This window comes from Eucyclogobius newberryi, unplaced genomic scaffold, assembly GCF_026437365.1.
Source record: "Eucyclogobius newberryi isolate DKJ021-1_F unplaced genomic scaffold, fEucNew1.0.hap1 SCAF_12, whole genome shotgun sequence".
NCBI lineage: Eukaryota > Metazoa > Chordata > Actinopteri > Gobiiformes > Gobiidae > Eucyclogobius > Eucyclogobius newberryi.
The window spans coordinates 12931733-12953205 of NW_027315746.1; the positions used below are offsets into that span (position 1 = coordinate 12931733).

General features: G+C 41.8%; 2 protein-coding genes across 3 annotated transcripts in view; one reads left to right on the forward strand and one right to left on the reverse strand.

Moving 5' to 3' along the window:
- Positions 1-11399: 11399 nt before the first annotated feature.
- Positions 11400-12821, reverse strand: LOC140355613 (chemokine XC receptor 1-like). Its single transcript, XM_072440280.1, has one exon. It carries the CDS (start codon positions 12819-12821, stop codon positions 11781-11783), a length of 1041 nt encoding a protein of 346 aa, XP_072296381.1. The 3' UTR covers positions 11400-11780.
- A 1377-nt stretch (positions 12822-14198) lies between these two features.
- The window catches only part of fyco1b (FYVE and coiled-coil domain autophagy adaptor 1b), a 29397-nt gene continuing 22122 nt past the window's right edge, over positions 14199-21473 (forward strand). Inside the window, exons 1-5 of one of the 2 annotated variants that reach the window (XM_072440833.1) lie at positions 14199-14277; positions 14878-14960; positions 15626-15732; positions 15900-16025; positions 20506-20612. In XM_072440833.1, coding sequence (XP_072296934.1) covers positions 14897-14960; positions 15626-15732; positions 15900-16025; positions 20506-20612 — 404 coding nt within the window. In that variant the 5' untranslated portion in view covers positions 14199-14277; positions 14878-14896. The remainder of the gene's footprint in view (positions 14278-14877; positions 14961-15625; positions 15733-15899; positions 16026-20505; positions 20613-21473) is intronic. The other variant, XM_072440834.1, reaches the window with a different exon arrangement.

Below are 21473 nucleotides of genomic sequence, written 5' to 3' on the forward strand. Positions count from 1 at the left end.
TGGGGAGACGAGCAGGGTTGACATTCAGCAAATTGTCGGGGCCAGGATTTGAGGTTGGCACAGAGCCTGGCATATGTGCTGCTGCTTAAACCACTTGTCAACTGGGCAGCACAATCTTTCTGTTATAACCAGCCTATAAACCCTTAAAATTAAGAAGAAAATCAATATGACAGCTCATCTAAATGCTAATGCTAATGCTAAATGCTAATGCTAATACCAGTCTTTGTAACAAAAATCAAGCACCAATTTTGAATTTCCAGGAGAGGGATTTAAGTTGGTCTCCTTTTCCCACCTCAAATTGTATTTGAGCTTCACAAAAGTATAATTTGTTGTAAAGTATGTAACAATACTGTAGATAAAATATAAAAAAAAAACTATTGTAACATGTCAACATTTCTGTGAGAATTTGTAAAAAAAAAAGTATCATAATCTCCACAGCAGGTGAAACGTCTTGCCCAAGGACACCACGGCTCTGGTTCATAACGGGACTCAAACTCCTCAGTCGGTTCAAAAATCACTGCAACACAAATATCACTAAATAAAGCGCTCCCAGATTTCACCTTCTCAGTGTTTGAAACAAAGTGTATGTTGCTCAGGATGTGATGTTGCATCGAGGTGCACTATAAAACCACACGGTCCATCCCCCTGTAATCCGCACAAATGGCAGTGGATGGCAGAATGTAAATGAGCTGGTTATTACACAGCAACGTTCATCAAACCGAGCTGGAAAGACTTCAATGGCCCTGATGAATATGCATGCAAATTTGTTAATTAAGTTAATTATTCTGCTGAAAATTCATTTGTCTTCCCAAGGACATTTCAGCGATGATTTTAACATGTTTCCACCATTAGTCATGCACCGCGCCACCGAAAATCACTTCTGGTTCACCTTTTGGAGAGGCCCGAGTGGAGCGGGATAGGAGGACTTCGGGACGGCACGGGGAGAGAGGTGAGAGCGCGGGTAAGAGGGCGATGTTACGCGGGTGAGGGGTGGAGACAGACAGCTGGTGGAGCCCGGGGATACGGTGGGACAAGCCAGGAACACGGAGACGGAGGCTGGAGAGCGGAGCGCGCTGGCACCGGGCGTGTGGAGGTCCAGGGCGGTTGGACCCGACACCACCACAATGATTTTATTCAAATGTAGGTCACAAGAGATGCTATTGGCTGTTTAGAGCTGGTATTGACTTTATAACGTGGTAACGCTTTAAGGTAAAGGTGCATTAGTAAACTTAGGCACTAGTTATTCATTTAGAAGCACTTAGACAATTAATATTATACATGTTTTATTATCAAAAACATGTGTGTGTTAATAAACCATGTTTGTAAGAGTTTTTCAAAGTATATTGCTGGCATTCTACAGCTTGCCTGGGACTACAGTTGGAAACTAGCTAAACTACAGCTAATACTGGCACATTTACAGAAATGTTGATTAATGTGCACTGTCCCGGTTCAAATAAACTAATAATAAATAAAAATAGATAAATACACTCTGTAAATGCCTGATCAGTGCGTATAAAGAAATAACAAGTGCTTATTAGTGCGTTATAAATAGTTTACTAATGCAGTGGTTCTCAAACCTTTTTCAGCCATGACCCCCAAAATAACAACCGTTAACATCTGCAACCCCCGACATAAAAAGTAGCCTCATGTCTAATGTTTTATTTCATTTTTAAGATATAGACATAGATCATTTACATTTATCACTACATTTGATGGGCGTGTTGTTGAAGATTATTCTATCAATTTTCTATTTTTCTCGCATCATTTGGAAATCATTTTGTGGTTCCAACCCTCAGGTTTAGAACCACTGGACTAAGGAACTTTATCTTAAAATGTTACCCATAATTTATCTTCCAATTCATTTTTTCCTTTCCCATGTATTGTTATAGACCAGAGGAATCATCCACCCGTTTATGATTGACATCTCGTTTGGTCTGAATGCCTTTTGGAACCTGCACTTTATTCAGTTCATCAGTATTTCCAACCCAAACTGAGCTATTATTCATTTGACAACACGACATAATAATAATCAATCCAATAAATCCAATCAATGGAATTTCCCCCTTCAATTTGATCTAAAATTTGATGTCAAGTGAACCTAAAGTCAATATAGTTTAATGGGAAAAAAATAATTTCTTATACACATAAAACAAACCAGAACAAAACCTCACTACACATAAAATATCCAATGTGTAGCAAAATCATAAAAGCAAATACTGTATTTCCGGACTATAAGTCGCAACCTTTTTCGAAGTTTTGGCCGGGGTCCGACTTATGCTTATATTTATACTTATCTACTTATACTCCGGGGCAACTTATATGTGATATTATTTGTTATTTTCACTTGCAACCTCATTTCATACTCCAGTGCGACTTATATATGTTTTTTCTTCTCTATTATGCATTTTTTGGCTGGTGCGACGTATACTCCAGAAAATACGGTAAGTTAATTTCATCTGCAAATGTATGGAGGGGACAAAAACAGTCTGTTGTTGCCTGGGGAACCTAAAAACTTTACCTGTCGTCTGGTCACTGGTTTTATCTCAACTATTCAGCAAGGCAGGATTGGCCCATAGAACATGTCCAAACAAATATGGCTGCTTACGGGGGTGAAAGTAAAAACATCTTACAGGGGCGTGGCCTGAAAAATATCTCAACTGAATCAATGAGTAAAGCACAAAGCCCTGTTGTTATGAGGAGAGAGAAGATTGATTTTGTTCAAAATAATGGATCATTGCAATTCCCACGCAAATAAACAAACCTGATTGCACAGCTTGGTCTGAGTGTAGCCTGCACAGAGGAGGAGGAAGAGGAAGAGGAAGAGGAGGAGGAGGAGGAAGAGGAGGAGAAAGAGGAGGAGGTAGAGGAATAAGAGGAGGAGGAGGAAGAGGAAGAGGAGGAGAGCAGACTGATTTTGCCAGGCGTTCTCAAAGTTTAGAGCCCGGACGCTTTCCTGTCGCCTTTTCTTGTGACGTTTATTTGTGTTTCATTTGTCAACTCAGGGGGGATAAGCAGTACATTACGGTTTATGTACGGTAATTTATTAACCCGTACATTGGTATTATAGGTCAAAGTTTGAGAGTGAATTTCTGCTTGTGTTTCCACTGTGTAGATGTTAGCAACTTTAGCATAACAGAGCATGTACTGCAGAGCTCAGCAGGTTCACAGGGGCAGGTTCACAGGGGCAGGTTCACAGGGGCAGGTTCACAGTGGCAGGTTCACAGGGGCAGGTTCACAGTGGCAGGTTCACAGTGGCAGGTTCAAAGGGGCAGGTTCACAGGGGCAGGTTCACAGGGGCAGGTTCACAGGGGCAGGTTCACAGGGGCAGGTTCACAGTGGCAGGTTCACAGGGGCAGGTTCACAGGGGCAGGTTCACAGGGGCAGGTTCACAGGGGCAGGTTCACAGTGGCAGGTTCACAGGGGCAGGTTCACAGTGGCAGGTTCACAGGGGCAGGTTCACAGGGGCAGGTTCACAGGGGCAGGTTCACAGTGGCAGGTTCACAGGGGCAGGTTCACAGGGGCAGGTTCACAGTGGCAGGTTCACAGGGGCAGGTTCACAGTGGCAGGTTCACAGTGGCAGGTTCAAAGGGGCAGGTTCACAGGGGCAGGTTCACAGGGGCAGGTTCACAGGGGCAGGTTCACAGGGGCAGGTTCACAGTGGCAGGTTCACAGGGGCAGGTTCACAGGGGCAGGTTCACAGGGGCAGGTTCACAGGGGCAGGTTCACAGTGGCAGGTTCACAGGGGCAGGTTCACAGTGGCAGGTTCACAGGGGCAGGTTCACAGGGGCAGGTTCACAGGGGCAGGTTCACAGTGGCAGGTTCACAGGGGCAGGTTCACAGGGGCAGGTTCACAGGGGCAGGTTCACAGTGGCAGGTTCACAGTGGCAGGTTCAAAGGGGCAGGTTCACAGTGGCAGGTTCACAGGGGCAGGTTCACAGTGGCAGGTTCACAGGGGCAGGTTCACAGTGGCAGGTTCACAGGGGCAGGTTCACAGTGGCAGGTTCACAGGGGCAGGTTCACAGTGGCAGGTTCACAGTGGCAGGTTCAAAGGGGCAGGTTCACAGTGGCAGGTTCACAGTGGCAGGTTCACAGGGGCAGGTTCATAGTGGCAGGTTCACAGGGGCAGGTTCACAGTGGCAGGTTCACAGTGGCAGGTTCACAGGGGCAGGTTCACAGGGGCAGGTTCACAGGGGCAGGTTCACAGGGGCAGGTTCACAGTGGCAGGTTCACAGTGGCAGGTTCACAGGGGCAGGTTCACAGGGGCAGGTTCACAGGGGCAGGTTCACAGTGGCAGGTTCACAGTGGCAGGTTCACAGGGGCAGGTTCACAGGGGCAGGTTCACAGTGGCAGGTTCACAGTGGCAGGTTCACAGTGGCAGGTTCACAGGGGCAGGTTCACAGTGGCAGGTTCACAGGGGCAGGTTCACAGTGGCAGGTTCACAGTGGCAGGTTCACAGTGGCAGGTTCACAGGGGCAGGTTCATAGGGGCAGGTTCACAGGGGCAGGTTCACAGGGGCAGGTTCACAGGGGCAGGTTCACAGGGGCAGGTTCACAGTGGCAGGTTCACAGTGGCAGGTTCACAGGGGCAGGTTCATAGGGGCAGGTTCACAGGGGCAGGTTCACAGGGGCAGGTTCACAGTGGCAGGTTCACAGTGGCAGGTTCACAGTGGCAGGTTCACAGGGGCAGGTTCACAGGGGCAGGTTCACAGGGGCAGGTTCACAGGGGCAGGTTCACAGGGGCAGGTTCACAGTGGCAGGTTCACAGTGGCAGGTTCACAGGGGCAGGTTCACAGGGGCAGGTTCACAGGGGCAGGTTCACAGGGGCAGGTTCACAGTGGCAGGTTCACAGTGGCAGGTTCACAGGGGCAGGTTCATAGGGGCAGGTTCACAGGGGCAGGTTCACAGGGGCAGGTTCACAGTGGCAGGTTCACAGTGGCAGGTTCACAGGGGCAGGTTCACAGTGGCAGGTTCACAGGGGCAGGTTCACAGGGGCAGGTTCACAGGGGCAGGTTCACAGGGGCAGGTTCACAGGGGCAGGTTCACAGTGGCAGGTTCACAGTGGCAGGTTCACAGTGGCAGGTTCACAGGGGCAGGTTCACAGGGGCAGGTTCACAGTGGCAGGTTCACAGTGGCAGGTTCACAGGGGCAGGTTCACAGGGGCAGGTTCACAGGGGCAGGTTCACAGGGGCAGGTTCACAGTGGCAGGTTCACAGTGGCAGGTTCACAGGGGCAGGTTCACAGGGGCAGGTTCACAGGGGCAGGTTCACAGTGGCAGGTTCACAGTGGCAGGTTCACAGGGGCAGGTTCACAGGGGCAGGTTCACAGTGGCAGGTTCACAGTGGCAGGTTCACAGTGGCAGGTTCACAGGGGCAGGTTCACAGTGGCAGGTTCACAGGGGCAGGTTCACAGTGGCAGGTTCACAGTGGCAGGTTCACAGTGGCAGGTTCACAGGGGCAGGTTCATAGGGGCAGGTTCACAGGGGCAGGTTCACAGTGGCAGGTTCACAGGGGCAGGTTCACAGGGGCAGGTTCACAGTGGCAGGTTCACAGTGGCAGGTTCACAGGGGCAGGTTCATAGGGGCAGGTTCACAGGGGCAGGTTCACAGGGGCAGGTTCACAGTGGCAGGTTCACAGTGGCAGGTTCACAGGGGCAGGTTCACAGTGGCAGGTTCACAGGGGCAGGTTCACAGGGGCAGGTTCACAGGGGCAGGTTCACAGGGGCAGGTTCACAGGGGCAGGTTCACAGTGGCAGGTTCACAGTGGCAGGTTCACAGTGGCAGGTTCACAGGGGCAGGTTCACAGGGGCAGGTTCACAGTGGCAGGTTCACAGTGGCAGGTTCACAGGGGCAGGTTCACAGGGGCAGGTTCACAGGGGCAGGTTCACAGGGGCAGGTTCACAGTGGCAGGTTCACAGTGGCAGGTTCACAGGGGCAGGTTCACAGGGGCAGGTTCACAGGGGCAGGTTCACAGGGGCAGGTTCACAGTGGCAGGTTCACAGGGGCAGGTTCACAGGGGCAGGTTCACAGTGGCAGGTTCACAGTGGCAGGTTCACAGTGGCAGGTTCACAGGGGCAGGTTCACAGTGGCAGGTTCACAGTGGCAGGTTCACAGGGGCAGGTTCACAGGGGCAGGTTCACAGTGGCAGGTTCACAGTGGCAGGTTCACAGGGGCAGGTTCACAGGGGCAGGTTCACAGGGGCAGGTTCACAGTGGCAGGTTCACAGGGGCAGGTTCACAGGGGCAGGTTCACAGTGGCAGGTTCACAGTGGCAGGTTCACAGTGGCAGGTTCACAGGGGCAGTCAATCAATTTGACAAAAACGGGACGATAGAAAGCACTTTACATTTAGGATTAGTTGAGGAAAGGGTGAGCAGAAAATACTTAATTTAGTTAGAAAAATGTCACTTTTCTATATATATATTTTTTTAAATGTCACGTTTATTATTTTCTAGACTTTATGATTATATTGTGACCTAATTAATCACTATTATCGATTAACCCAATAATCTTGACATTCCTTGCTGTCCCAGTGTCAGAAATGTAAAAACACCACTTGAACACATCCTCTGTTTAACCCGTGTGGATCCAAGACCAGTTCTTCTTCACTTCTGTCACAATCTGTGCCTTTGCAGCATCAATTCTGACCTCTGAGAAGAATAAAACAGCGCTCGATTGAAGCTGGTCGTGGTGTTTGGAGCGGTTAATCCACCACAAATGTACGTGAACCGCTGCCAGGCAAACATTTATCGGCCCTGAGTTGAGCCCCTGAGTGCTTTAGTGGTGGGTTTACGTCTGCCACAGAGTTAACATTCTCTTTCATAACATTATATCTCATTTACATTACTATAATTATTTTTTCATCACACATAGTTTAATATTTTGTTTTATTCAGACATATATTTTCTCATTCGTGTGCAAAAGTATTAGTCTGAATTGGTTCTTTACACTTGCCAGACTGGGAGGAGGAGACCATCTGGGGAGAGCCCACCTGGACCAAGGCTGTGGGGGGAGAACACTCACATTTATTATCTCTAATTTAGTTTTGCATTGTTTTGGACACGTTATATTGTTATTATAATCCGTTTAGTTATTATAATGTGCCTAATTGTTACTTTACATGGACATTTTATTGTTTCTTTTTAATTTAATTGATTTTGGGTTAGACCTTTTTGCATTTAAACCCCTCGTTGTCAGCTTTTGGTTTCTGTTAAAGTTGTGGTTTAGCTTCTTTAAATTACCTTGCTCTTTATGTTTGCTCCCCTACATAACATTTATCCCCTTTTTCTAAACTGTTAGCAAAGAAAGTTAGTCTTCTCCCAAACATCTGACTCATATTATAATCCAACGCTTGCTTATTCCTCTCTCTTTGCTACCAGGTAAAAACACGAATTATACCAGGTAAAAACACAAATTATGTCTCCAAAAATAAGCACAACACCTGAAAATTAACTAGATGAAATAAAAAAGTAGGAGATGTACAGATGAAGTTATCAAACAGGCAGATGGGAGCGGTTTATGGCGACACATGCGGCCGCTCGGTTTGAAACATCAAATGGACAGAGAGTTAGCAGGAGCCAACGCACTGGCTCCGGTCTGACAATCCAGATGTGTGAGTGCTTAATTAAGTCTCCATAGCAGTTAATCACCACGGCGACAGCAGGGATAAGTAGGAGAGGCAAGACTTAAACTATAATGTAGACAGGTACACCACTGCATGGATTTGGAGAGTATTAGTGATGGAACAAGCTGTCCAAAAGTTCCCAACAAAGAGAAAAAATAATGAGTTTATTACTCTTTTAATGCGACAGGTGCAGGCATGTGTTGTTTTGTTCAGATTTTAAATAGGAGCTGTGACTAAAGTAGCTGAGTGGTTGTAAATTGTGCAAATGCAATGTTCCCTCTAGCGGTGAAATGTGGTGCTGCAGTTAAAACCACCTGTCAATTAAAGAAAATGTTTTTAACAAACACGGACAGATGGCAAATGTGATATTAAAGTCAGTCTTTTTTTTAACGATTTTTTCATCACTTTATAGTTTTCCTGTATTTGCACAGTGTTGTATTTTATTATTTTTGCTCCTTTTGGATCTCAGCTAAAGTTTGAGCAAACATTCAAGTAATTTTATATTTTTTAAGTCTACTTTTGACAGTATATAACACATTTTTAAACAGGGTGACCTAGGGTAAAGTGGACAGAAGACATAACAGCACACAAATTTGAAAACTTTTCTCAATTAAAAGACATTTTAAAATAATTTACGAAAAGAAAACATTAATTTTATATTGGAAAATGTGGGACTAATAAAAGTTCTCTTACCTTCTGCTATTATTTACAGTCACTTTGTCATAGATATACTTCTTTCAACTCATCTAAATTGCATCACATCTAAATAATGCTACTTTTTCTGCACTCTTACTTGAGTACTCATACTTTTGTTCATGTTGCCTAATCCACGTGGCATTCTGATCAAATTAAACATGGGCGTTCACGTTTACGCTCATGTATGTCCCATACATCTGATTCCCATGACGAACGCGATTAGAAATGAGCTGCTTCACCATAATGCCATACATGCCAGCGTGAGTTAGAGCGGGATTAAGTCATCTATATTTGCTCCTGAAAACAGTTGTTTGTAATGATAAGGCTGACACACTTAATCGATTTGCACGCGCCTTTCCCTGACAGTGCAGATTAACTAGCAATAAGCCGTTATTAGCAGTCAAATACACACATTTACACATTTGCGAACTATCAATTAATTTCACATATGGTAGCAGTAATTATTGTTATAGATAAGGGGGATTAGGCGTGTAGAAAAGGAGGGATAGTGGTCTTGCCCTGGAGAGAGGAGGAGCAGCGAGAGGAGGCTGGGGCCACTAGCTCGCTGCATAAACAACAGCTGTGTAGCTCGTGGCTAAAAACAGGATTGAACAACAACATCATTTGCTAAGAAAATGATCCGAGGAAGAGATAGACATGGAGATAAGAGATGAAAGGCTTTAAATGATCGTCTGTGGGCTCAATTTTTTATTTGTCTTTTGCCTTTATTTCACTGGTGCATTATTAATTCACACTCTTAATGTGCTTTTAATGCAAAGTTATAGCAGCAGCAAAACACCATTTGTATTTGTCAGGGGTTTGGTTCTGGAAAGATGATGCTGCTACTTAGGGCTTTAGATGGGAGATAGTTTGGTCAGTTAAACACTTCATTCATCTCAATTGATTAAATATGGAATGATGATAACATATTTTTTTTAAATCAATCTTTGTTTTTTTTTTTTAGTTAAATGTGGGTGAAGTCTCAAACCCACGATGAGTAATATTTGAACAGCAACCTGTCCGATAATTCTTAACCTACTGTGCCACCGAACGATTATTAGATGAGAAAAAGGGTAAAGGAAGTGAAATTAAAGGGCATATATCAGATTTTGATTTGTTTAAAATTGACTGTAATATGTAATGTGCATTCTTTTCATTTATTTTTTTTATTCATAAATATTCTCTATCTTGAAGGGTTCAGTCACCACATTTCACTTTTCTTTTTTTACATAAAAAAAAAAACCATAAAACAACAAAAACAGAGCAGGCCCAGAGAGAACACAAGATAATTATAAAATTAAATTATAAAATAAGGTATTTTATTTTTTTATTTGTATTTATTTATTTAATATGGACATAGCATTTACATTGGACAAACCAGATGCAATGTTTTAAGTGTTATAGCAGAATATGCTTATTTTCAACACCTGTCCATTGGGCCAATTTAGAGTTGCCAATTTTTGCCTAACACATACATGTTTTTGGATGGTGGGAGGAGCCCGGAGAGAACCCACAGTAACACGGGGAGAACATGCAGACTCCACCCAGAGAGATCATGTGATGTTGGTCTGGTCCGGGAATTGAACCCATGATCTCCTTCTTGGGAGGCAAGAGCGCTAACCGCCTTTGGCAAAGGCGTAGATGTTGGCCGTAGGTGGTGGCATCCAAAGAAGAGGGGTTAAAGCGTACTTTGTCCAAAACTTTTGTCCATTGTTTATTGAATTTGTCCACAAGCTACTGACAGGGTCGCCTCTTTTTGTCCAATCACGCGCACTCATGGGAAAATAGCCAGTAGCCAAAAGTAACGGAAGAGCAAAAAGTGGGCAAAGACTGGAGAACTACATGGAAATAACTGCACAAGACAATCTCAAACATTAGTTTCTGTGTCGTGGGTGCAATACCAGAGTGACAGGAAGGTGGGCGGGGCTAACAGTCCAAACGAACATGACTCTGACTCGTGGTTCAAAATCAGGTACAGGCGCTTTAAAAGTGAAGATGAGCGTGCTGCACTGGACACGCTTCATTCTGTGTCACTTTGATCGATACCCATGCAGCTTTGTCAATATGATGAATGTCTTTTCCCACTCTTCACCCCTATTACACTGTTTACTCTCCTGTTCTGCTTATACACTGATTGATTAATATGTTATAAAACAGTTGTTGCATTATTAGATCAGAGTTTTTGATCAGTCAACAGATTCACACCATATTATGTAATAAAAGAGGTAATCTACAAGTCTAAAGAACCAAAGTCACACATTTGGCCGTTGAGTCGGACCTTCAGAGTTATTTTTAGCTTGGCTGTACCTGCTCTGCTCAACACTTGTGTGAAAATGTGCTTCGTGTTCTCCATCGAGCGGCTGTGCGACTGCTCTGCCCTTGACTTGTATCCATCCAACGAAGCGTGTTGGATGCTTTAGTTAATTAAGCCTAATCTATCCCCTGAGACACATCTGAGAACTGTTACAGTGCGCTGTTCCCCCCCTGCTCCTCTCGGGCCCCCCCCCATAGATGCCCCACACACCCCAGTGGCCCTCGCACTCCAACGGGACACTTTATGCTTGTTTAAAGATTTATGGTACAACATACAAATGATACTGGGATCGTAAATTTGCATGCCTATGTCCTGTCTCTCTCCTCCAGTGCTGGGATGGCATTTACTGGCGTGTTGGGGAGTGTAAATTATGTTTTGATAGCTTGATTTTAAAAGTGTTGTATAATTAACAAAAGCCACAGATAAGACCTCTTCCTCTTCCTGTTAAACAATATGTATGTATGGTTCTATTGTCTTTGCACTTGTTTCGATCAGATTTAAAATTCATGCATGATTTTTAAATCATGTAATATGAAAATGGCTGATAAGAAAAAGACCATGTACTTGTACTTCACACAGTAAGATAAAAGTTCATTTAACGTGTACTTTTTCATGAAATAATGTTGTAAGAATCTCAACAACAACTTTAATTTGGGTAATTACACAAACACAACAAAATTATATGCATTTTACATCACATTGTCTTTAATTTTTGTCTTTGTCACATTAGTTTGTCGTTGCATTGGTCATTTTTACACACAAAAAACAAAAAACTTTACATTTCCGATTACTAAAACTAAACCATTTAATAATTTACATGTTCCAATGTCTTATAAGAGAGGGATAACAAACAACATGACTCTTCAACCAACACTGTCTTCAGGGTTGTACCACATGAAATCCATCATAAAACCCTGACAAATATTCATTTAACCCTTAATTTACCAGGAAGTCCCTTGAGATAAATCACTTTTTTATGTAACACTCTTTTGACAAATGCATTGCTGAGGCCACAACAGAGGTGTAAAATCAAAAGAAGACAATGAATTAATTAACAACGACAAGCTTGATTCTGGAAAACAAAATTGCCTTGATTTACTTTGCAGTGTTTAACGCTATTATCGAGTTCAACACTTCCAGAAGCATGCCTCTTTTCACAGTGACATCTCTTCTCCGCTCGTGACGGACATTACTCTGCCCTGTCGGCTGCGGACGCTGCTGCTGCTTCGCCTGGAGCTGCCTCGCCCCAAATCCTTCACAAACCTCATCAAATGGTTCTTAAACTTGACTCCCACAAAGACATAAAACACCGGGTTGAGGCAGCAGTGAGAGAAGGCGCCAAGTCTGCAAATACTCAAGGCGTAATTCAGCGTTTTGAACACTTCACAGTCGCCGTCGCTGAACTGATGAGACCGTAAGAGAATGACGGCGTTGTACGGCGCCCAGCCCAGAAAGAACACAACCATGAGGGTAAAAATGACTTTAATGGGTTTGCTTTTCCTGCCTTGACCCGTCGGACGCAAAAGCCGCCAAATGATCTGCGAGTAGCATAAAACAAAAACCAGTGATGTCAAAATGAAGAGGGCAATTTGTTGGTAGATTCCCCAAAAGCTCACGGCAGCAGAATTTGGAACATAACCACAAAAACCCACTTCATTGACCTGTGTGAAAATAAAATAAGGAACGGCTGCGATAATGCTGACCAGCCAGACCACGACAGGCGCTAGAATACAGTACAGGCCTTTAGTGGACACAAAGTCGGACAGGGGACTGACTACGGCGATGTAGCGGTGGATCGTCATCAGGATGAGCAGAAAGCCACTGCTGTAGAAGCCCACGTAGAAGACAAAGTTGACCGCTTTGCACGCCGTTTCGCCGAGAGTCCATGCGCCGCTCTTGTGGTAGTAGACCCAAAATGGCAGCCCGGCGGTGAACAGGAGATCCGAGATGGCCAGGTTGAGAATGAAAGCGTTGGTGATGGACTTGAGGTTTTCATATTTGACGAGGACGGCGACGACCAGAATGTTGCCGAAGACGCTCAGGACGACCACGATGGAGAAGAAGACGGGGTTGAAGATTTGACCGAATTTCACGGGTTCAGAATTGTCGCAGCCCTCATCCTCATATTCATCAACGTAGTCTGACTCATTGTAGAGACTGAAATCCGTAGTCGTCCAGAGAGAACTTGTATTCATCTCCTATAAGAACAAAAATACTTATGAGTGATATGCTATGTATCTTCTCAATGAATCTACATCTATTTTACAGTTACATAGGACTAATTATTACCTGAGATACTTTATATTTTAAACTCCACACTTAAAGACACTCAATAATATGAAATAGCCTACTTACTTTTGACGTACTGTTGTAAGTCATACTGGATCACAAGTGCTTCAACTTCCTATAAAGAACTGTACTGAAAGATGAACAGAGACAACACCCATTTTCACATCATCATTTCAACCATATGCCATGTTAAAAAAACATATAGAGACACGTTTTATTAAACAATCTTTCTTTTGTTGTTGGTTTGATGAAACAAATGCATATGAATACTTGCTGATAGTTTGTCTAATTTAACATGACAGCATAAGCCTGAAGAATGGTGCAGTAAAGAGATGTTTGCAGATTCTATAGTTGCATTATTACACTATTGTTATTACACTATTATTATTACACGATCAAGCCACATCTAAAATAAGTAAAAGCAATTAGATGGTGAAAGTGATTTTTGAGAATACATTTAGAAACTGACACAATTAAAGTTGTAAAATTAAAAAGTGACATGACTACATTCATAGAGAGTCCATTGCACTTTGTATGGAGTTGTAGCCTACACATACTCATACAGTCACCATTTTCATCTTTGTTTTTCTTCTTTTGAATGTTGCCTTGATACATCATTTTATTCAGTTTTATTTCTTTCTAGCGTACGTTTTAAACAATATTTAACTATTTTTGCAAGGCCTATTTGAATTATTTTGGCATGTATTTATTTATTTCCAGGACAGTGCATATTAATACACATTTCTGTAAGTATGCCAGAATTAGGGAATACAAAATAAAAACAAGCAAGTATTTTACATAGAAATTAGAAACACAGACACATCAATCATACAGGTGCAAACCAACAGACACATAATATTATCTTATCTTATAAACGAGCAGATACACACCCAATGGAAAACAAACACACACAGACTTGAATGACAGTTTTTAATCTATTGAAATGGCAAGATATTTGTATTCTTGAAACAAATATGAAACAAGATCACTTATGTTTGATCTTTGGTATTAAACTAATTTAACGGGTGAGCTACTTTGTCTATAATTTAAAAAAAAAAAAAAACATTACAAGCAATAACTTCCAGAAATAAACATGAGCATTACATAGATAGGCCTTCTCCCATGGAAGGATAATTTAATAGATGCTTGCTCCTTATTTCAATTTCGCCGATGTTTACTTTGTTTCTTGTTCACACATAACACGTTTCTCCATTTGTTTATTTACTGTTGTCGCTCAACCAAACTAGCCGTTGATTGGCTGACGCCGCTGTCCCTCACCTCCCGGTCCCGCCTCCTCAGACAGCATGCTCCTGCTGTAGCACCGTGAAGCTTTACTACACCACGGAATATCGCTCATATCAAGTACGTGTTTCGTCTGATTATCGTTTCCTTCAATAATGTACATGTTTTGCACCCTTTTTTCTGCCAGACTGCAATAACATGTTGCTAAAATAATAGGGAAAAATCCTTAAATTCACCGTTAGGTACAGGTGCATGTAGCTGCTGCTGTATGATGATGCTGCTGCTAGGTCCGATGTTTATGACGCTATTTGTTGACTTTAAACGTGTTTTTATGAATTATTCTTTTACAATAGTATCTGTAGTTGTAGTATACATTGGCTCAAATACATATACGTGCATTGGAAAAACTGACACGCATTTTCCCTTCGCATTTACACCAAAATATTGATGCTACTGTACAATTTGCTAACTTTACTTAGCCCCCATGGTCCTACTGTGATTCATTTTAAATCGGAAACTACCCGGTAATGACTTCGATGATTAAACATTAATTAAACACAGACAGGGATGAACTAGTCCCCATTTTTAAGCAGACTATTAAACTGATAAATGACCCACATCTTTGGAGCTGTTTTTATTCTGACTTGGCTGTGACATTTTGCTTTAGCCTCAGCTTTTCCATGTGCAATGTTTAAATGTGTTTATGTTTTCTTTTATCAGTCCTTTCGTTTTATTGAGAATGGCCTCGTCGTCATCATCTGTTGGAGATAATCAGCTGCAGAGGATAATCAGGGATCTCCAAGGTAACCACATCACACTGAAACACCTATAGTCGGCCATGTTTGTAGTGTTTGGCTTTGGATGGAAGCAGCACAAGGGAAAGACAAGATCCGATTGTGACAAGGACTTGACATGATTATTGTGGTTGCCCTGAATGTGTCGTGAATTTATGCGGCTGTGTTCATGTTTTAGATGGAGGACAGAGGCTTATGTAACTCAATGGGAGATTCACTGTTTGTTGCAAGAAATAGCCAAACAAAAATTCCATAAATTATGATAATCTTTTGCCTTAAAGTCCCTTCAACTGAGCACAATCGCTTCTTTAGTGTTGAATAATGGCACCATTTTCTGCAGCTGTTGTGAAAGAAGTTGTTCATGTGCATTGACCCAGTAGTTGCAGAGATATTAACCCATAAACAAACCTTCAATGCTACAGTTAAACAGCAAATGATACCATTGAATTCCGACCGCTCTCCAGCTCAGTTTAAATGTTGTATTGTCACATAAATGCAACTTTTTGAGCAATCAAAGAGTGGCGTTATGTGCACTTAGTATTATTTATTCAGACATAGTAAATAGACCATTTCTGAGTAAGTCGATTTGAATTGTAACTGCAGCTAGTGCATGTTTTTGAGTGCATTTCTAGTCATTCTTTTCTCGTTGTGTCGATTTGATTTGTCTCTTTTAGAAGCTGTGTCGGAGCTGAGCAAAGAGCACAGAGAGTGTGGCGAGCCGATAACTGATGACAGCCCCAATCTGCACAAGTTTTTCTATAAACTGGAATATTTACTGCAGGTAATGGATAAAACAATACCTCATCAAAACAGTGGGAGTGGGACGAGACAACACCAAAGTGGGTCCAAGAGAATAATTCAAGATTGTCACATAATCTAGAAAATGTATATTAATCTCTACTGTTTTGTGTTTGCAATTTATTTATATCTATTTTTGTTTTTCTTAAGTTTGACCAGAAAGAGAAGAGCACATTTCTTGGTCAGAGGAAAGATTACTGGGATTTTTTCTGCGATTGCCTGATCAAGATTAAAGGCGCTAATGATGGCATCCGTTTTGTTAAATCCATCCCTGAGGTAATCCTTCCTTCCCACACGCACACGCACACACACGCACACACGCACGCACGCTTGCACGCACACACACACACACACAACTCAACGCTTGTAAAACTGTAGCTAATCCTTCTGTCAGTCTCGTAACACTGTCGCTAACTCGCTCGCAGCTTTGCACTCGTTCTTACATTCCGAGCTTGTTTCTCCGCTTTGTGTCAGTCCTTCATTGCGGTGAGCCTCCTTATTGAATATGAATGATTACACGTTAGGAATAGTCTGCTGTATTTAGGCCTTTACCACTTTACACCTGTAGCTTTATACTGCTGCTTCTCTTTTACCTTCACAAGACAAGAAGTTTAGTTTCATCCGTATGTTTGGAGTTTCCTTGTTTTGTTTTGGTGCATTTATAAGTATTTCAAATCCAAACGCATCATTACTTGTAAGATTTTGCGTTTGTGTGTTTTGTTTCTGAAATCACAGCCTACTCTTACTTGAACTATCAAAGTTGACGCGCTGTTTTGCCTCGATGATTAAAAAGACCATTTACATCAGCATTGTTTGACTTAATTATTACAGAATTAATGATGCCACTGTACCATATGGCATTGTGCTTTAATCATTCATTTTTATGGGGGGAATTAGCCAGCTAATGTACTTCAGTGTAAACAGCATAATTACTGAGTTTGTAAGTTTTGCTTTTACAGGCTTTCAAACCACTTACATTATGCTGATGATCGTTACAGAACTCATTGTGGAGCGGTAGTTTCTTCAGCGTCGTTTGTCATATGTACAGCATATATAAGACGACAGCTAATTATCAAGAGTTTTCTTACTTCTTTAACTCTTGGACATGGATGTAGTTATTTCCTGTTGTCCTTCTGTTTCAATGTCAAATGTTAATGTACTGTAAATGTGACAAATCTTCCGTTTATATTTATAACATATGATAAACAAACTGTCTGACCTCAAAAGAATCTGTCAAATCTTATGAAGTGCAAGTGCATTTTGACGACTTGTCATCAGAGCATAGGTGTAAGAACTTAAGCGGTGGTGTCGTAACAGTAATTGTGAAATCTGAAAGTATAATATAAAGTAAGAGCAATGAATAACCCAATCGCTGCCTTTCATGTCCAGATTTTTTTTTAAAAGCACCAAACTTATCCATTCAGCCACTCTTCATCACATATGAAATAAAGACTACTATTATTTAATGCTTTGACAGGATTAATTAACAGGACTATTCTTTATTACATTTAGCTGCTTATAATGTTGACTGTTGCACACTAAACTGTACTCTCTCAATAAACTGCAAAAAAAATACAAAATTAACATTGCTATAGAAATATAGAACAAGATCTCAATAGTGAATTGTCTGATAAACTTCTGAATAAATGCTTAATGCTTTGTGTTTGTAGAAAACAGGAAGTTTCACCGTAAAAGCCAATCTGGACTGTGCCACACCTCCCACACAGAGGTCACACTTTACACTAGAAATCAGGAAAGTACTTAATGACACATACTATGTCTAAATAAAAACTTATCCAAAATAAAATATATGTAATTACTGTAAAATACCAAATGACCAAATAAGAAAATAACTATACATACATATTTTAGGTGCACCACAGTGGCATTGGTTAAAGGTTCACTATGTAACTTTCCTTCTTGTCTCCATGGAGATGTTTTTGTGTTTCCCAGAATGCTCCACAGTATGGTATGAATTTATATTTATGTGGCGTCTTTTTCTTTCACATGTGCTTTTATCGCTGAGAAATGCCTCGAAAATCATGGATTCTTACAGTGAGCGGGGTCACCACCTGCTTGTCTCCATGGAGATAGATGAGAGTCTCGACAAAACAATAACAAGCAGGTGGCGGACCCTTGCACCTTGCATTGTAGTTGAAGTAATATTAGTTGTAGTAGAAGTAGCACTAACAGCAGTAAGATCATATTAATAAAACTATTACCAAAGATTACAATTAAAGTTACATATACGACAATTCATAAAATGTGTAATTGTGATAAATTATACTCTCTTCAATCAAAAAAAAATATATTAAAAATATCATTAATCACCTTCTGTTCAGAATGATACCGTGTGTGCGCTCAATCTGCCCCTCAAAACCTGGAGTCCACATACTTTTCTAACATTAGCTTTAAAAAGTGGCAGGAAACTGTAGGCAAGGCAAGGCAAGGCAAGTTTATTTGTAGAGCACATTTCATACACAAGGCAATTCAAAGTGCTTCACACAGCAGGAAAAATGCATTCAAATCACAAAGAAATTACAGAAATACAATAAAATTAACTAAATTAAAAATTATCAATCCAACTGATTTTCTAAACTAATAAAATCACAAACAAAAGAGAAGGGTGCAACGATAAAAATTAACTACAATAAAATTAACTAAATTAAAAATTATCAATCCAACTGATTTTCTAAACTAATAAAATCACAAACAAAAGAGAAGAGTGCAAAGAAAAAATCCCTTCAGTCATATGCGCAGCTAAACAAAACTGTTTTTAGCTTAGATTTGAACATTGTCAGAGTAGAAGCCTGTCTCACATCTTCAGGAAGACTGTTCCAGATTTTAGCTGCATAAAACTGAAACGCAGATTCCCCATGTTTTGTCCTGACTCTGGGCACCCGCAGGAGGCCGGTCCCTGAGGTCCTCAGAGTCTGAGATGGTTCATATGGCACTAACATATCCAAGATGTACTTTGGTGCTAGGCCATGGAGAGACTTGTACCCAAGCAGAGCTGCTTTAAAGTCTATTCTCTGAGCCACAGGGAGCCAGTGCAGAGACCTGAGAACAGGACTAATGTGATCATACGTCCTGGTTCTAGTCAGGACCCGAGCAGCAGCGTTCTGGATGTACTGCAGCTGTTTTACAGCTCGTTTGGAGAGACCAGTGAGCACGCCATTACAGTAGTCTAATCTACTGGAGACAAACGCGTGGATAAGTCTCTCTAAATCTGGTTTTGACACTATATTTTTGATTTTGGCAATGTTTTTTAGATGGTAAAAAGCTGCTGATGTTATTGATTTGACGTGGCTATTAAAGTTCAAGTCTGAGTCCATTATTACCCCCAGATTTCTAATTTGGTTTGTAGGTTTTAGAGCGAGACTCTGGAGGTGACCGCTAACACTTTCTCTTTGTTTCTGTGGGCCAAAAACGATTATTTCAGTCTTGTCTGAGTTCAGCTGGAGAAAATTGTTTTGCCTCCACACACTGATCTGTTGGATGCAGTGACAGAGTGAATCTACTGGTCCATAGTCACCTGCCGATAGTGAAACATAGATCTGAGTGTCGTCTGCATAATTGTGATAGGACACATTTTCACTGCGTATCAACTGACCCAACGGCAGCATGTAGAGGTTGAACAGAAGGGGACCCAGGACTGACCCTTGGGGCACTCCACAGGTCAGGGTCATGTGGTCTGAGACACAGCTACCAATTTCAACAAAGTACTTCCTGTCTTCCAGATAGGACCTTAACCAGTTTAGGGCAGTGCCAGTGATGCCCACCCAGTCCTCTAGTCTCTGTAAGAGGATCCCATGATCGACAGTGTCAAAAGCAGCACTCAGATCTAACAGAATTAAGACTGAGGCTTTGCCCGTGTCAGTGTTCAGGCGGATGTCATTTGTCACCTTGACAAGAGCAGTCTCAGTGCTGTGATGAGGTCTAAAACCTGACTGAAAAACATCAAATGAGTTGTTTATTAAGAGGAAATCTGTGAGCTGTTGGTAAACAACCTTTTCAAGGACTTTGCCCCAAAATGGCAGATTAGAGATGGGCCGGTAATGACTCAGTACTGCGGCATCAAGACTGCTCTTCTTTAGGAGAGGCTTTATGACCGCAGTTTTCAAAGACATTGGGAATGTTCCAGATTGAAGCGACATGTTAACTATGTGAGTGAGTGGTGCTAACAAACTGTTCAGCACAGACTTTAGAAATTTGGTGGGTAACACATCAAGGCAGCATGTAGATGAACTCAGACTGGTGATGATCTCATGGACAGTTTTGTCAGTTACTGGTGCAAAGTGAGTTAGCTCTAAGTGTCTTGGTGGTTTTAGGGTAATTTTTTGCATTGTGGGATTTATAGCATTTTTAATGCCCTGAACTTTGTCATTAAAGAATAATGCAAACTCATTACACTTGGATGTGGAAATGAGTTCTAATGGCAGCTGAGCTGGAGGGTTTGTTAATCTGTTTACTGTGGCAAACAGTAAACAGATTAACAGATTAACTGTAGTAGCAAAATGTACTACAGGTTAACTTTAAAACATTCTATAAATAATCGTTTGAAATGATCGTGATTTCAATTGTGAGACTGATAATTGGGGTTATAATTGGTGCCATGATCGAGCAGCATTTGTTACAAGGATTACACATTTCAACAAGAGTAAATCAGTGTAAAATATCAGTAATCAAAGTGAAGATAGTAGCCATTAAATAGATAAATACATAGATTTGATGTGTGTTTTGTCTGTGTCCTCAGCTCAAGACGTCCCTGGGCAAAGGAAGAGCTTTCATTCGTTACTGTTTGGTTCATCAGCGTCTGGCCGACACGTTACAGCAGTGTCTCTACAACCAGAGGGTCACAAGGTAAAGCCCATGTGACGCAGGCTGTGGACGCTCAGATACACAAACTCCCCCTCGCCCACTTGATTTTAAGGAAGTGTAAGGCTCTATTCCTGATTTTATTGTGGGTTAAAGTTGACTGCAGTGTACCGTTTCTTGTTTACGTGTTCTATTTCGGGTGCACGCCAACGCCACATCCAAAAGTGTGACTCAACCTGGAGCTAAACTTGTACTAGATCAGAAATAAACCAGGACTGGAACACTACCAAACTAAATCAACATCAGGACGTAACTTGGCTCAAACCAGGTCCAATCCAGGACTAGTATGAATGCATTTCATATTTTATCAAATACACTTGGGCTGAGCGATACGTCAATTATTTTTGTTCTTTATGTTCATTGATCCCTGTTTTTGATTCAGTTTAATTTTGTCTTATTAAAAACAAATTAAAATGTTTTTCTATATATATATATATATATATATATATATTGACATTTCGGAATTCGTTTCATTGCACAGCCCCACACCAACTTCACTTTTATAACAGTTTCAAATACAATTAATGAACTAAATTCTTATATCAGCACTTTTTAATCAATGACACATACAGCGTTATATAGACTTTACATAGAACATTTATGTCACCAGAGGATATTTTTGTCCATTATCTGCCATTGATAAAGGCGACACGCATTACCCGATGAAGCAGAGCAGGAGCTTTCACCGAGCGCGCATCTCCCTTAGCAACAGTGCAGTCAAATAAACACGAGCGAGGTAAATAAGACAAGAGTCCGCTATACACACATATAAAGCCCCTGTAAACTGTCCCGTCTTCTTTTACCTTGTCCCCTCTTTTTTTACCTTGTCCCCTCTTCTTTTACCTT